This window comes from Etheostoma cragini, chromosome 17 (genome assembly GCF_013103735.1).
Source record: "Etheostoma cragini isolate CJK2018 chromosome 17, CSU_Ecrag_1.0, whole genome shotgun sequence".
Lineage (NCBI taxonomy): Eukaryota > Metazoa > Chordata > Actinopteri > Perciformes > Percidae > Etheostoma > Etheostoma cragini.
In genome coordinates this window covers 5,314,332-5,329,346 of record NC_048423.1, presented here as the reverse complement: position 1 = coordinate 5,329,346, position 15,015 = coordinate 5,314,332, and the positions used below count along the sequence as shown (strand labels likewise).

At 38.3% G+C, this 15,015-nt stretch overlaps 1 protein-coding gene across 2 annotated transcripts in view; it reads left to right on the top strand.

Moving 5' to 3' along the window:
* Positions 1 to 7,968: 7,968 nt before the first annotated feature.
* anapc1 (anaphase promoting complex subunit 1) overlaps positions 7,969 to 15,015 on the top strand; it is a 50,969-nt gene continuing 43,922 nt past the window's right edge. For both annotated transcript variants that reach the window (XM_034897823.1, XM_034897822.1), the window contains exons 1-11: positions 7,969 to 8,155; positions 9,384 to 9,623; positions 9,983 to 10,147; positions 10,497 to 10,539; positions 10,652 to 10,749; positions 12,586 to 12,668; positions 12,823 to 12,896; positions 13,062 to 13,207; positions 13,286 to 13,443; positions 13,804 to 13,935; positions 14,185 to 14,403. In XM_034897823.1, coding sequence (XP_034753714.1) covers positions 9,408 to 9,623; positions 9,983 to 10,147; positions 10,497 to 10,539; positions 10,652 to 10,749; positions 12,586 to 12,668; positions 12,823 to 12,896; positions 13,062 to 13,207; positions 13,286 to 13,443; positions 13,804 to 13,935; positions 14,185 to 14,403 — 1,334 coding nt within the window. In that variant the 5' untranslated portion in view covers positions 7,969 to 8,155; positions 9,384 to 9,407. The remainder of the gene's footprint in view (positions 8,156 to 9,383; positions 9,624 to 9,982; positions 10,148 to 10,496; positions 10,540 to 10,651; positions 10,750 to 12,585; positions 12,669 to 12,822; positions 12,897 to 13,061; positions 13,208 to 13,285; positions 13,444 to 13,803; positions 13,936 to 14,184; positions 14,404 to 15,015) is intronic.

Here is a 15,015-nt window from a genome sequence, read left to right as displayed (position 1 = left end):
TAGGTGTAGAATGAAATAGACATAATCTCTGGTTCAGCTGCATTTGATTTCTTTTTTATTTCTTGGCTTTTAATCCGGCATGAGAACTTTATGTTGTATTTGTCTATTTATTGTTTTATGTCAATGTACAGCACTTTGGTCAACCTGGTTGTTTTTAAATGTGCTTTGGAACTAAAGTTTGATTAATTCATTGGTGAGAAGGACAACGTTACAGGAGTGCAATGATAATTCATTGGAGTACGCTTTAAAAGTCAGACGATATTGTGATTTAGTGGTGCAAAATTTAACAATTTGCATTTCTACCAAGGCTACTACCTGTAATACTAATGCTTCTACTACTACACCTATTTGAATAATGCTATTCATACAACTATTACTACTACTGTTGTACTATTATTTCTGATTTATCTTAAAGTCACTAAATACTTTTTTTCAAATAGAAAAATAAAATGTGGTGGAATATTCTTTTAGATCCAAATGGTGCAAACACTCACCAGTCAGTGTGATGAGGGGATTCCCTGGTTTGCTGAGTGCCTCCTCTGCACCACATTATCCAATTAGCAAACTGACTCTGATGGCAGATTACTGCTGGCAGCCAGACGGGACTCACTGGGGTCTCTCTATCTCTTACGTATGTACTGCATGTGTATGTGACATGTGGACATATGGAAGGATCGAAAGAGTGCGAAAGAATGACCGTATCAAAGACAGAAACCAAGAAAGAGACAAACAGAAGTAAAAATTAAAACAGGGAATCAATTAAATTAGACAGAAAATACAAGCAAGTTGTTCAAACAAAAGCTATTATTTATAGGCCGAGCTTGCAGAGGGCTACAGATGCCAAACACACAATAATATACTCAGAGAGTACAAAAACAATTTACATTTACAATAAAAAAAACAAAAACAAGGGGCGCCTGGGTAGCTCGCCTGGTAGAGCAGGTGCCCATATTTAAAAACAGAATTAAATTATCACCTTGATAAAAAAAAGTAATGTAAAAGTATGATAATCCAATCTTACTGGCACAAAACGACAATAGGCCTACATTTGTTTTTCATCCAGAACATTGCCTCGCCTTTCATGTCCAAGACTGACACGAAATGTGTGAATCCTTTCTATTGTATGTGTGTATTTGATACATATAATGGCTGATGCATACAGTATAGCAAAGTAAACAAAAAATTGTATATTCTTGTTTGTGTGTGATGGAGATAAATTCATGCTGTGAAATACTATAAAAATAGGGTTAAAAAGCACATCAGAAATGCATCAGTGTGTGTTAAAATGTGGATTACTTCTCTGTAAGAAGAAAGAAGCCATCATACTAACAGTGTTTGTGCAGTGGTGACTGTTTCAAGACATCCCACCACAGAAAAAAATGGCAGGCCTTTACACTCATCTGAAATGTCGTCACAGGTGCCAGTGTCAAACAGGTTTCGGTCTCCCGTGCGGGAAGACGCTTCTGCTCCTGGCTCAGTGAGGACCCAGTTGGGTTCGGTGATGGATTGCCATCCACAACAAGAGGAGATTACTCTGATAAATTACAGCTAAACTCCCCTGATGGCCAAACCTGGTTTACTGCAGCAGGAGACAGGCTGCATTCGGAGCTGAAAATGGAGACAATGGTCAACACAGCCGGATGAAATCTGGGAAATGAGCGGCATTAACGCAAATGATGTGTTTACGACACAAATGTGTTAACATAACTTTTACCCAGATGAACAGGATACTAGAATTTAATTGACATAAATGCCAGTTTTACCATTTTAGCTACTAGGTTTTCAGTTTTGTCAAAGTCAAAAGAACAATTCATCATTTTGTAAAATATACTTATTTGCTTTCTTTTCAAGCTGAGAAGATTGATATCAATGTCATATAATGCATGGAGCTGCAGTTAGACTATGGTTAGCCTAGCTTAGAATAAAGACTGGAAGCAGCTGGGAAACAGCAGACATAACGCTGCATTCATGCACTATGAGCAGTATGGGAAGAATACACGACTCACGTTATTCCTACTTGGGAACGTTAATGCGTTATTCCAAGATAGTTAACCCCACAGTTAACCTTGTGGTCACACCATGTAAACATCCTTCTTAACGTAGCTTCTTGCTGCTGTGTTACATATTTGAAGCAGTTTTTAAAACACTGAAACCAAACCAAACACACTCTGAGTAGTTAGCTCCTTTTAAATTAGCTGATTTGATTGAGAATTAATTTCATTCAGATGCAACTGTAAGGTGCCTTTGCAGCTATGTGGCATGAGGTAGAGATATGTAAAAACATCAGGGAGAGTAGGTATAATAATAAAAAGAAATAGCAAGAATACCAAAGCCTTTTCTGTTTATATACGCGTCTCATCTTTTTTACTAATTCCATTTGTTCACACACACACACACACACACACACACACACACACACACACACACACACACACACACACACACACACACACACACACTCTCTCTCTCACACACACACACACACACACACACACAAACACACACAAACACACACGCAAACACAATCCTAACAGTCATCAGAGCCCGGCTCCCTGGAGGTTCCTTTAATGGAGGCCTTGTTTTTGGTGCACGGCCTCCTGTACAGCTGTACAGATCAATTAAACGACCAGAGCTCTTCATTGCATCCTAAATTAACTAAATACATAAATACATTTGGCCTGGATTCAGCCCCTTGGCAGACATTACGCACAGCAATGCCATCTAGAAACTTTAATTAGCACATAACACACTCAAATACACAGTCACATTTCAATCATTAGCTCTCATTAACCAGCAAAAAACCTTCCCCTCGATGCACTTGGGTCCAGTTCTCATGGGGACCAATCAGATTACGTTGCTCTCTCTGTTCAGAGAAACAACGTCATCCGACACTGGAAGATATCTATCTATCTATCTATCTATCTATCTATCTATCTATCTATCTATCTATCTATCTATCTATCTATCTATCTATCTATCTATCTATCTATCTATCTTTCTATCTAATTACTGATTAACAGGATTGCTCGGTAGATGTCTTCCAGCATCATGTCCGCATCATGTGATCATGTATCACCAGAAAACTCTTTCTAGGGTAAGGGAAGGTGTCATAGCGTCAAACCAGAGAAAAGTCTTCATAAATGCTCGCACTTCTTTCTCTGCAGACATTCTAAGTCATGAAACTGGTGCCAGTAATACTGTAAAATAATAGGTGATGGCTGCATTCCATTTAGGTGTTGCCCTGCTATTGTGCATGCTGGGTCACCAGCACACCTAAATATGACAGAGCCATCATTAGCTGCAGCTGTGCCTTTCTACCATGTCATGTCAAAATGTCTTGAGAGAGGTCTTTTCTTGGTGGAATCACACAACTTCTGAGAATGCACGGTCACAAACTATGGACTGCGTGTTACAAAAATTGCTGTAGAAAGTTTTTTCCTTAATTCCTTAGTTGGTCTCAACAAATAAATAAAGGTTTAGTGCCTTATTGAACCAATGACGATGCATCTAATCCCAATTTTGTGAAGCTGACGTTTTCTATGTTGACACTGTGGTAAAGGTGTTGATTCTAACTTTGTGGTCATTTTTGTAAATATACAGTAATTAGTTAGTGGATGTGTTGTTGTTGCATTTTATTGACTCCACTCTCCTCTCACTTATCTCTCCTTTACTTGTTACATGTGTTTTACAGATTACACTGGAAACAGTGCATCTGCCCTTTTTGTGTTGTACTCTTGTGTTTGTTTTGATGACTACCTTTGCACTAGCCAACCTTACGCCACTTCCACTACTTCTCTTTTCTTTAGACTTCAACTTTACATTCACATTGCACATGTACTGTACTACTGTACTACTACATACTGTAAGCATTGAATATTTCCTTCAGTAAATGTAGTTTTTCTTCCTTGATACTTTTACTGTATTATATTGGTACTGTAAGTCTATTTTGTAATTATAGAACGGAAGGGCTACACCTGCATTTACAATAATAGAAATTCTGTTCTGTGCAATGACAATACATCTGAAGCAAGATTAGAGACAATATTAGAAGTAGCTTTTAATACAACATCACTAAGTACATGCTTGAAAAGGACCAGTGACGCTCTGTGATGCTTAAACGTTATGAGCTTCACAAAGGTAGGATGTGTTATATGGCTTAAGTATTGAGTTTGCATTGTACACGTGTTTCTGATGCTCATTTATAAACTGCATTTTTTACTTTGTGTCTGAGAAAGATCAACAATGGACTGAAACATTGCAAACACCATGTGAGCATAACCTCTGTGCAGTCTTCTTTTGCTGTTTGGTTGTGGAATTTAAACAATTTTTCTCAAAGTATGAATGCTTCCACCAGAGTGCGACTCTCTCACTGTCCCTCCCCAGTCGGGTGCAGTGCGTCACAACAGATAGTTGTTGCTCATAGATGCTTTAGCAGCCTGCAGTAATGAAATCTGAGCTTCTGTTATGGCAGGATGACCTCACCTCAAACAGCCAACCTGCTGCAGCTAAATTCATATAACAAGGTGTTTGTCATGGTTTGGTCTGGGCGTTAGTTGATGAGTACTGCAAGAGTACTGCAATATTTATTTATGTGTTTTCATGGAAAGGCAACATGAAACAGGTCAGTTTTACCCGAGATAATTACAACTTGTCCGACAATTATTGGAACATGTATTCTTTCTATTTTTCTAAAAGATTTGATGTTTTCTGACATTACAAAATGGAGATAGTATCAGTACACCTATAATATTTTTAGTTTACATTTTTTTTTACAACATCCATTATCCATTATCACTGCTATTTTGGCAGGTGTGTGTGAAGCAGGGAGAAGCAAGAGAACACTCTTTGAAGACCAACCCAGGTGGGACCTGAACCTGCAATCCCCAGCTCCAGAGGCTGATGCCTTGTCCATTAGGCCACTGGGTCAGATAAGTTGATAGCTCAGATAGAATTTCAAAAGATATTGTACCACTGCTTTTCATCCAGAAATTGATGTTAACCTCAATCACCAAATTAATTTTGAAATACAAAGACACAAAATAGAGGATAGGAAAGGGAACAAATGGGATTCAAAGAGTTAGAAATTAATGCAAAATTAGGTAGAAATACTGACATTAATGATCTGTTTTTATCCATTTGAGTCAGACCTCTTAAGGCACAGTTTTTGTCTTTTATTTTCAAAATTTTGTTTTAGATTTAATACAAAACGCATTGTCACCCTCCCTTTCTTTCTTTCTTTATGACACACACACACACACACACGCACACGCACACGCACACGCACACGCACCAGCGCACACACACACACACACACACACACACACACACACACACACACACACACACACACACACACACACACACACACCCACCCCACCCAGGGGGCTGCACTGATATTGTCTGGGAGAGTTAACTCAGTCAGATCATACCGTGTTGTCATGCAACATTCATCACATCCATTAACGCCCAGACTTCTCATTTCCCACTCAGGTATAATTTTTCATGACCACCTTTTCTTAAATTTAATTTCTTAGATTCAGAAGAAGTTACAGTTACAACACAGCATGTAGTCTGTATGTTAGTCAATAGCCTGACACTTTATTCTACAGTGGGCGTTCCTGTTGTACAGTAGAAGACATGGTTACTTTTTAAATAACATTGTTGCATAGGATAAACATATATTAAGTAATTAGAGAAAGTTAATGCGGAGACGTTTTCTAATTAATTTTTGTACTTACCAATTAAGGTAATGACTTAAATAGCTAGCATTCTACAAATAGCAGTATTCACGTAGGAAAACATATGAAGAAAAATGTGAAATAAATAAAACATAATCTAATATAAAAATAGAATCTATATTAGTTAAATTACTAAATGATTGATTGTTCTAAGTATGAATCTTGACTGTGTGTGACTTTAAACAGATGCTGGTTATTACTCACCACTTCCCCATATAAATATCATCTTATTTATTCCTAATTGGGGTGACAGTGCTCCTCTCTGCAATGTTCATTAAAATCCTCCACATTTAACCATGTTATGAAGTCGGAAAGTAGTACTAGCAAAAAACTAGTGAATAAAATACATAACTAACTGGTAACTTTGATATACAGCAGGAGCCCAGTAATCTTGCTTCCTATTCGAGTTATTCAACAAAAATATGTTTTTTATTATCATGTATACATGTTTATGTTTATATGTTTATCTATACTATATATTGTATTTATTATACAATATCTTCTATGTGTGGTGGTTTCAATGGAACTATAGTCAGTCAAAACTTAAACTTAAAAAATTAAAGTATGAGGACTTAATCTTAGTCTTAGGACTTAGCAGGATGTAGGGCCTACCTGTTTTCAGTTCAACACTTTTACAAAAATACAAGCAAAGAAGCTAATCACATCTATTAATGTTTGATTGACCAATACATATATATTCAAGTTCTTTATTGTAATGTGAACAAAAACTATCTAGAATTGAATCATAGAACATAAAATAGTTCAGCAGAAGCCCAGTTCAGACCAAAGATTCGCAACAAGATGAGTTGAAACCTGCAACTTTTTGCAACACCGCCAATAAGATGGGATGAGACAGTGTATTTGTCTCCATAGCAACCACTCTTTGCACTTCCATCCTAGGTTTCCGGCTTTTTTGTACATGGATTTGTTTCGTGTATATATGAATGTGGATAACGTTAGTTAAATTGAGATGCTTGGTAAAGTTGTATTTTTAGTGATGAATCAGCGAAAACATGGTTTGTTTCTCTGATTCACTGATTGTTTGTAATGCGCTCTCTCTCTTCAGTCACTCTCTGTCTCACGCTGCTCTGGTGGTGTTAGTGTGGGTGTAGCGTGAGACTAGAGCTAGCCTTCAGTAACGCTATTACTGTGCAAGCCACAGGCATCATTTGTACCGTTTCCATGTAGTTTTTAATTACTGATATGATCGTAACCACAACCCTACTCAATTACCTTTTTTTTTTGCGGGAAATAAACCTCAAGTTTTTGTCGCGGAGGCATGAACCTCTGTGTTTGACTCTCCTAGACTTTCCGAAAAAGAGGTAGGTGACAGTACAAACTTTGAATTTAAACATTTTTTTTTACAATATCTGAGTTGAAAATAAAACTTGTTGCCATGTAAGGCCCTGGTCATGTTGCACAGAAATTTCAATTGCATTTTGTGTCTGTCAACAGGCACAAAGGCACTTGTTAGAACATGCCCCCACAACTGCCGCTTTAGCTAACTGGGAGCTCTGGCCATTAGCTATAGCAACTCCAGTTTGCTAGCACAGATATTGGTTGTTGTTTTTCCTATCGACAGTACTCCGTGACATCTAATAATCAAGATTTAGGTAAAAGTCGACCAGATTTTTTCTTTAAACTGCCATTTTGACCAACTGTTTGTAACATTAAAATAAAATGGAATATGGATCATTTTATTTCTATGGTTTGTAGCTGACTTTCCAAGCTGAATTCTCTATTGGCTGTTGAAACTGTGGAAAAGCTGTTGAATTCCTTACGTTGTAGAGCGAACCTCTGCGACTTGAACAGCTGAGTCGCAGCAAAACCATCAGCTGGCTTGAGTAAGGCTGAGATGGGCAGGTTTAGATGGCTGCAACATTTTCCTGCAACGTTCTATTTTGTCTCGCATCTTTGGTCTGAACTGGACTCACTGTAGCCTAAATAGGAATGGAACATAATAGAATTTCAAATAAAATAATGATATTGTGGTATAAAGGTTTATCTTGTAATTCATGGTAAGAAAACAAAACAGTTATGCTACTGTTAAGCCAATGTATCAACATTTGACTATAACATTCACATACAAATGGGACTATCAGCTTTCCTACTGTATTCTTCTTCACATGATCAGAAGCAGATGTTGGTTTGAGAAAGTGTGCGATTGAAAACAGCCTATCAGCTCTTTCTTCCCTTCCTCCTCACTGCTGATTGGTTGACTCGTGGAGGAAGAGGATGCCGGGACAGCAAAGATGTCCGCGCTCATTTGAAAACCTGCGGTAGCCAAATCCGTAGTTTGGCACCTGATCTGAGTTGTCTTTATATTGGCACCGGTAACGACGTTGTGCTTAAGCAAGACTCATACTAAGGGAAGATAAGGACTCAGCGACAAGAGCCAGACTATTCCATACTATCAGGTTAGCGGCTAAATGTCTCCCTGCAAACTCAAAGCTAGCTGAAGCTAACATAAGCTAGCGTGCTAATAGAGCCTGTGAAAGCAACGGTACTCTGAGGATGTTTAGCATTCGAAGAGTACTTTATAGCTAGCCTTTCACTCACAGCTAACGTTCAACACTTTTATTCATATAACGTACACAGTCATAATGGCTAGAAAGTACTGCATTGTTTTGGGGTAATTTGTGAGTTTACAGCTAGCTGCTAGCATGCAGCATCTGTCAGAGTCAACAGTATACACACACAGTACATACAAGTTGTTTTTGTGGAATTGAATGTCGCATGGTCGTATTCTACCGGCTTCTAACAATGTCATTACATGTTGCGAGGAATAACGTTACAGATAGCCAGCCTACAACCTTGTTTGGTATTGTGTCATGCTACTTAACCTAGTGATATGTAAAATGAGAATAAAGCCACAAACTAACGGTATTCACCTATGGCTACATGTCTAGTCTGATCATTATCACACATCAAGCCATTGTGATGACATGTTTAGACTTACATTAAATGAAAGTAAAATTAATATGTTTATTTTTAAGTGTAACACCTCAACCACCTCAAGTACAACTAATACCAGTACACCAATACCATAATTTGTCAACCGCTGTCTTAACAGTTGCACAACTTTAGTCTTTTTATTGTCTAAGTCTATAGCTATTTGTTATGACAGTTATGAACAAATTGTCCTCATCCACATGTAAGTTGGGCTTGTTTTAGGTTAACTTACCCAAGGTACCTTGCTAACACCGATTAAAACTCAACAGACAGAGTTCAGTTAACAAAACATGCTGCACCAGGTTTACAATGTAAGTGTAACAATAATAAGCATTATTTGGTTGAAAAACTGTCTTACGTTTTTATAGGCTGCAGTTACTTTTCTCAGTTCTGTCTCTGGGTCCCACACTTCATTCCCATGTAGTGAAAAGTTCTTCATATATGGATTTATATATTTGCCATACAACATTTTCACAGGTATGGTCCTAGATTTATTTTATGACATAGAAAGTCCTCCTTCTTTTGTCTCAACTCTTCTGCATTCTGCGTGATCTTATCTACACGAAGAAGTGAAAGAGTCTGGTAGAATATGTTAAACCAATTGAACTGTGCTGTGGCCAGTAGGCTAAATGACAAAAGGTTTCTTGCTTTGTAAAAAAAGAAAATGTCTTCCTAATCCCCTTTTCTTCCTAGAAATAATGCTGATATCTGGAACTCATGTCGGAAGTCGTGTATGAAGAGACAGCCACGATGATCGCAGCAGGGGAATTGCAGTCGTTTGTCCCGTTTGGCCGCGAACACTGCAGAAACCATCCAAATGCCTTCAACCTGCAGCTCCGAGAGCTCCAGCCCGCCTCTGAGCTCTGGTCGTCAGATGGCGCCGCTGGCCTAGTGGGGTCGCTGCAGGAAGTCAGTCTGCAGGAGCGAGAGAGGGTGAGATTGCATGGCATTAAAATATTAATGAGGATAAAAGCAGCAGTAGGCTGCAATGACAACAAATACAACAAAAGAATGTAAGGGAATTTAATTTGGATTTTGTTTTTTAGGTGTGTTATTCCTTTAAAATGTGTTACATTGTATGGCACTAAAGATAACTTTTTAACTATGTTCGTTGACTTAAAAACAGTGACTAGTCCCATTTATTGCTTACTGTAACTCGGTGCCAAGTTAAATAGAATTTTGCATCACTTCTTTAGCAATGAAACTTATAATACTTTATATGTAACTTGTAGTTTGTATTTTTAATTCAGTTCTTGTTGTCTTGGTTTAATGGATATTTTTTTGATTGGCAGGAATCCTGGCAGCTTAGGAAGGGCTGCAAGGGTGTCAGGGAGGAAGATGTTGAGTTTGAAGAGGAACTCTACGCAGCAGGAACTGTGGTTGTCTGGAGCCAGGGCAGTCGAACCCAGGCCTCCAACGTATACAAGGCCTTCACCGTTGACAGCCCAGTGCAGCAGGTCGGTTACTGACCGACTGACTGTTTTTAGGCCGTAAGCTGTCGTGATACCATTCTTCTACCTGAGGGCAGATCTAAGATACTATGTTGATTTCTGTCCGTAAAAGTGGTGCTTTACAATAATTATATTGAGACTGACTAAACAAATTAGATGGTAATTAAGATGTCTGTTACATTTTATCTACATTCTTAGGCAAGACAAAAGCTTTTCAAACCACTTAATTGAGAAGTACAAGTTTGGCAATGAGATAAGATTTTTTTTTTTGTATGGATGCATCATTATGTTAAAAACACAAATTTTCAAAAACAATGGAAGTGGAATTATAATTTGTTTTATTTTCTGTCTGCAGGCCTTATGGTGTACCTTTGCTGTCCCTCAGAACAAGAAAGATGGTACTGTGTAATTCAAAATGTTGAAAAGCATGTCTTGTTTCAAGTTATCTATTCACATCTATTGCTTGTAGTTCTATAAAGAAGGAACATAATCTTTATTTTTGTTTTACAGAAGAGGAAGTGGAGCAGACAGTGTGTATTGTGCAGAGCAGCTGTGTCAACGTTCACACTGTGACCGGGAAGGATTTTATCTCACCACTACCCTTTCAGGTGAGGAGGAGAGAAACGCTGGTGGGAAATGTATCCCAGAGAAGAGAGCATTCAAGACGGGTAGAGAAATTCTAAAGCATCTGCTGAATTTCAGCTAGTCAGATTTACCAACGTTTGATCTTTTATATATATATATATATATATATATATATATATATAATGATACAAGCTTAAGGATAGTTAAGTTCTTCAGACTTGAATATCCAGAAACATGTTTCGGCTACCTTTTTGGAGCCTCAATGAGAACGTTTGGGATAGCATTAGACAACCATTTCAGTTCATTCAGGGTATCACCGAGGGTTTCACCTTCCAATCTGTTCAGTTTATTAAAGCTATAAACTATAGAGCTAGACTTGTTTCTTTATTACATGCGAGAGAAAAAAATCTGAGAGGAAAAAAAAGGTTTGAGAGAAAATGTTTTCATACCAATAGCAAAAGAATCTCTCTCAAAATACTTTTTTAACTTCTCAAATGGATATATTTTTTGCTATCAGTTTAAAAAAATTGTTTCTCTCAAAACGTTTTTCTTCTCGCTCTCAAAACCTAAGTCTTTGTTCTCGATTCAGTTTTTTGTTCTGGTCTCAGGATTTTTCTCTCCATGTGAAAATAGTGTATGGATAGATAACTAGCAGCCAGCCCACTTCTAAATAAATACTTTTTAATTACCTTTAATTATTATGAGAGAATTGTTTTCACACTGATAACAAAAAATATATATTTGAGAGTTTAAAAAGTATTTTGAGAGAAATTCTTTTGCTATTGGTATGAAAACTTTTTCTCTCAAACTTTTTTTTCCTATGTAATAAAGAAACAATTCTAGCTCAATACAAATATAATTTATTGTCCTATTTGGAAGTCTGTGTGTGTGTGTGTGTGTGTATGTGTGTGTGTGTGTGTGTGTGTGTGTGTGTGTGTGAGAGATGTCAGATTTGTGATATTATATATGCAATTTGATTCAGGGATATTTTTTAACCAATAAGTTGCAGAAACCATGTTGGTGGGCTGCTCAGAGGGAATCATGTTTCCTCTGTTTGTTGTATTCTTGCTTGAGGCCTATAAAGGTGGAATTGTGTTTACTAATGGAGAGTCTGACAACCACTCTCATGAAATGATTGCAATGAATACAGAGGCAAGCAGACAACATGTTGGTGTTTTGAGCAGAGCAAGAAAATCTTTGTGACAGGAAGCATCTCCACTGCTGCGGTGTCCTTGACACAAACCCTCAGGGTGTTCACTAGTTGACCCTTCATCTCTCTTCAGAAGTGGCAAAGACTAGAATTTCGTTATAAGGTTCAATCAAAAATCATATTATGAAATATTAAAAATATTGCTGCATGTACCAAGAACTTTCATGATCAAATAATCTGCCGATTATTTTCTTTATTAACGGACTAATCATTAGATCTATATAGTGTCAGGAGACAGCGTAAAATGTCCATCACAGTTTCCCTGAGCCCAGAGTGACATCTTCAATCGCTTGTTTTGTCACAGAATCCAGTATTAATAATCATACAGCAATAATTAACTGGCATTCACCACTTAACATCATTTGAAAGTTATTTAATTGTTTGACGTAAATTGAGCTGTGGCATTTTCATTAACCGCCCATACCTTTGTTGTTCTGTAGTTATGTGTCACAAGTGGCCAAGAAATTGGTAATTAAAAGTTTAAAGAGTTGGCTTTAGGTCATTGTGAAGTTCATTTGTCAAATTGTAGAAATGGCATCTGTTTCAGTACTGTGTGGAACATTGAAACATTATTGTTGTCATTATTACACAACTACATCTCTGTATGTGTAAAATGACTTCCCTGTCTATTCTCTCTTGTCTCTTCCAGGTCTCAAATGTCTGGGCAACAAAGTTTGGACTTTTATTAGAACGAAAAAACACAACGACTGACGCACAACTCAACCTCCCTGGGTACACATTAACACTGCACATGCATACACAAGTCAAGAGCTGAACAAAACCAGAACAAATGTGTCTGCATTAAGGATAACCACTTAGTCACACACTCGCATAAACCTTTGTTAATTGGCAGGTAACTGAGGTACTGAGCTTTTTCTCTCTACAGGGAACCTCTCCCCACCGTGTTCAGCATGCTGCATCCTCTAGACGAGATTGCACCAGTAGTTTGTAAACCTGCAGGTACAACACTCACTCTCACACACACTCTCTCTCTCTCTCTTTCTCTCTCTCTCTCTCTCTCTCTCTCTCTCTCTCTCTCTCTCTCTCTCTTTCTCTCTTTCACTCTTTCACTCTTTCAATGAGTCATCAGCATACTTAAACCTTATTCTATGTGCAATTTTTCAGGTCTATTTGAAGGTTCTCATGTACAGTATGCATCAGATGCCTCCATGAAGATAGTGTTCAGCTGCTGTCAGCCCTCTGTAGTTGTCTCCTATGACACAGTACAAGGAATACACTCTGTCTGGGCCCTACGCAAAGTGACACAGGATGTGAGTGAATACACACCTACACATTCAAACACAAGAGAGTTTACTTTTCTCTAACTTTGAGCCTCTTTTCCCCATCAGGAGCGATCTACAGTCCTGCGGTGTACAGCAGATCCAGTGGGCACTCCGTTAGGTTTGATGGCATCTGGCTTACTGACCTCTCACCTCCGTAATATCTCCCGCCTGGACTCCCCCGGTGGCAGTGGGGCAACTGGGCTTGGTGGCGGAACTGGAACAAGGTAAAAGTGAAATGAAAGCGTTGTCCTCACATCAGTTTAAATGTCAGATTTGTGGCCTTTATATGTAAATGCCTCATTAAGTCCACAATTGTTATTAAACTTTTATGCTAGGAATATCCCACAGAGACATATTCTCTTTTACAAACAAAATCTGGCCAAGAGTGTCAATAGCACCAATATCAGTACCATTATAATTAAAATACATATACAGAGAATAAACGTAAAAACGTGCTTCCAGACAGAGAATTGCCACATCAACTGTTTCCAATTATTACTTTATATTATATTTCCACTGGTGACCTTTAGAGCATCTCTGGTCTCTGCCCCTGTCTGATCCCACTCTTTGTTTTCTACTCCTAGTTGTGCAGTTGGTCCTGGCTCTCCTCTCCACTACAGCGCTCTGCACAGTCACCAGAGCAGGATCATGACGTCTTCACCTGGATTTCACTCCCGTGTTCATTCCCCGAGTATATCCAACATGGCTGCCCTCAGGTGAGTTTGATTTGAAATTGAAAGGTCCAGTAATTCTTTTTTTTTTTAAGAAACTCAGATTACACATATACAGTACGTGACACAGACAGGACAGGTGAAAAAACTTTTGCATATGGTCAGTGAGCCCCTAACTGAACCTTCCAGGCTAATTAAGAATGCCCTCAGACCATTGAATGTTACAGCTAGTGGTCAAAAACTCTACTTTGTACTATGTCTCTTTTTTTGTCTTCCTACATCCTTCTGTCCCAGCCGTGCCCACTCTCCAGGCATGGCGGCGCCATCCTTTTCAGGTGCGGCTCGTTTCAACACGTCTTTCCATAGCCCGTCGCCCAGAGGTCACCATGGCGTGATACACTCTCCCAACAGCACGGTCAACGAGACGATGCTGGTACCGGAGATGGAGCCCATCATACCCGACCTCTGCATGGAGCAGCTTTGGAGTGAGACGGTCACAGCTGGCTGTCACAGGTAATTACCAGGACTGAACCCAACATGCACATTGCCTCTGTTATGTCAAATTATTCAATTACTAAAAAGTTGCCATTATGTATGTTGACCTAGCAATGACCGAGACGTAGAGAACATCATATCTAGTAGAATCCTCACTAAGACCTTAGTCCATTTAGTTAAAAAGTTGGTCAGAGATAATTTCTAAATCACTGATAAGCTAGGGTCTCCTTTAGGGGTGGGAAATCTCTGGGCACCTCACAATTCGATTCCGGTTAAGACGCCAACGATTCGATTCTAAACCGATTTTATTAATGCAACAATCAATGCAATTTTTTTATGTTTGGTTCCAAGCGTGATTTAAAAAAATATACATATAAATCTGAGTTTGTTAGATTTTGACATATGCAGTGTCTCTCACATACAAGTTTTAATGAAATGTTTAATCTACAGAGGTTTTTATTTTGTGGTCATTCCATGTTTAAGCCTTAAACATGCTTATGAGGCTCAATCATGTTTGAAGGGGGAGAATTGGCTTCTTAGAACATGAAACATGAGATGGTCAGATGTAACATGATAAAGTAGATGAACAGCCTGCATGTGTTTTGCGTAATTATTTTATGTAATTCTTAT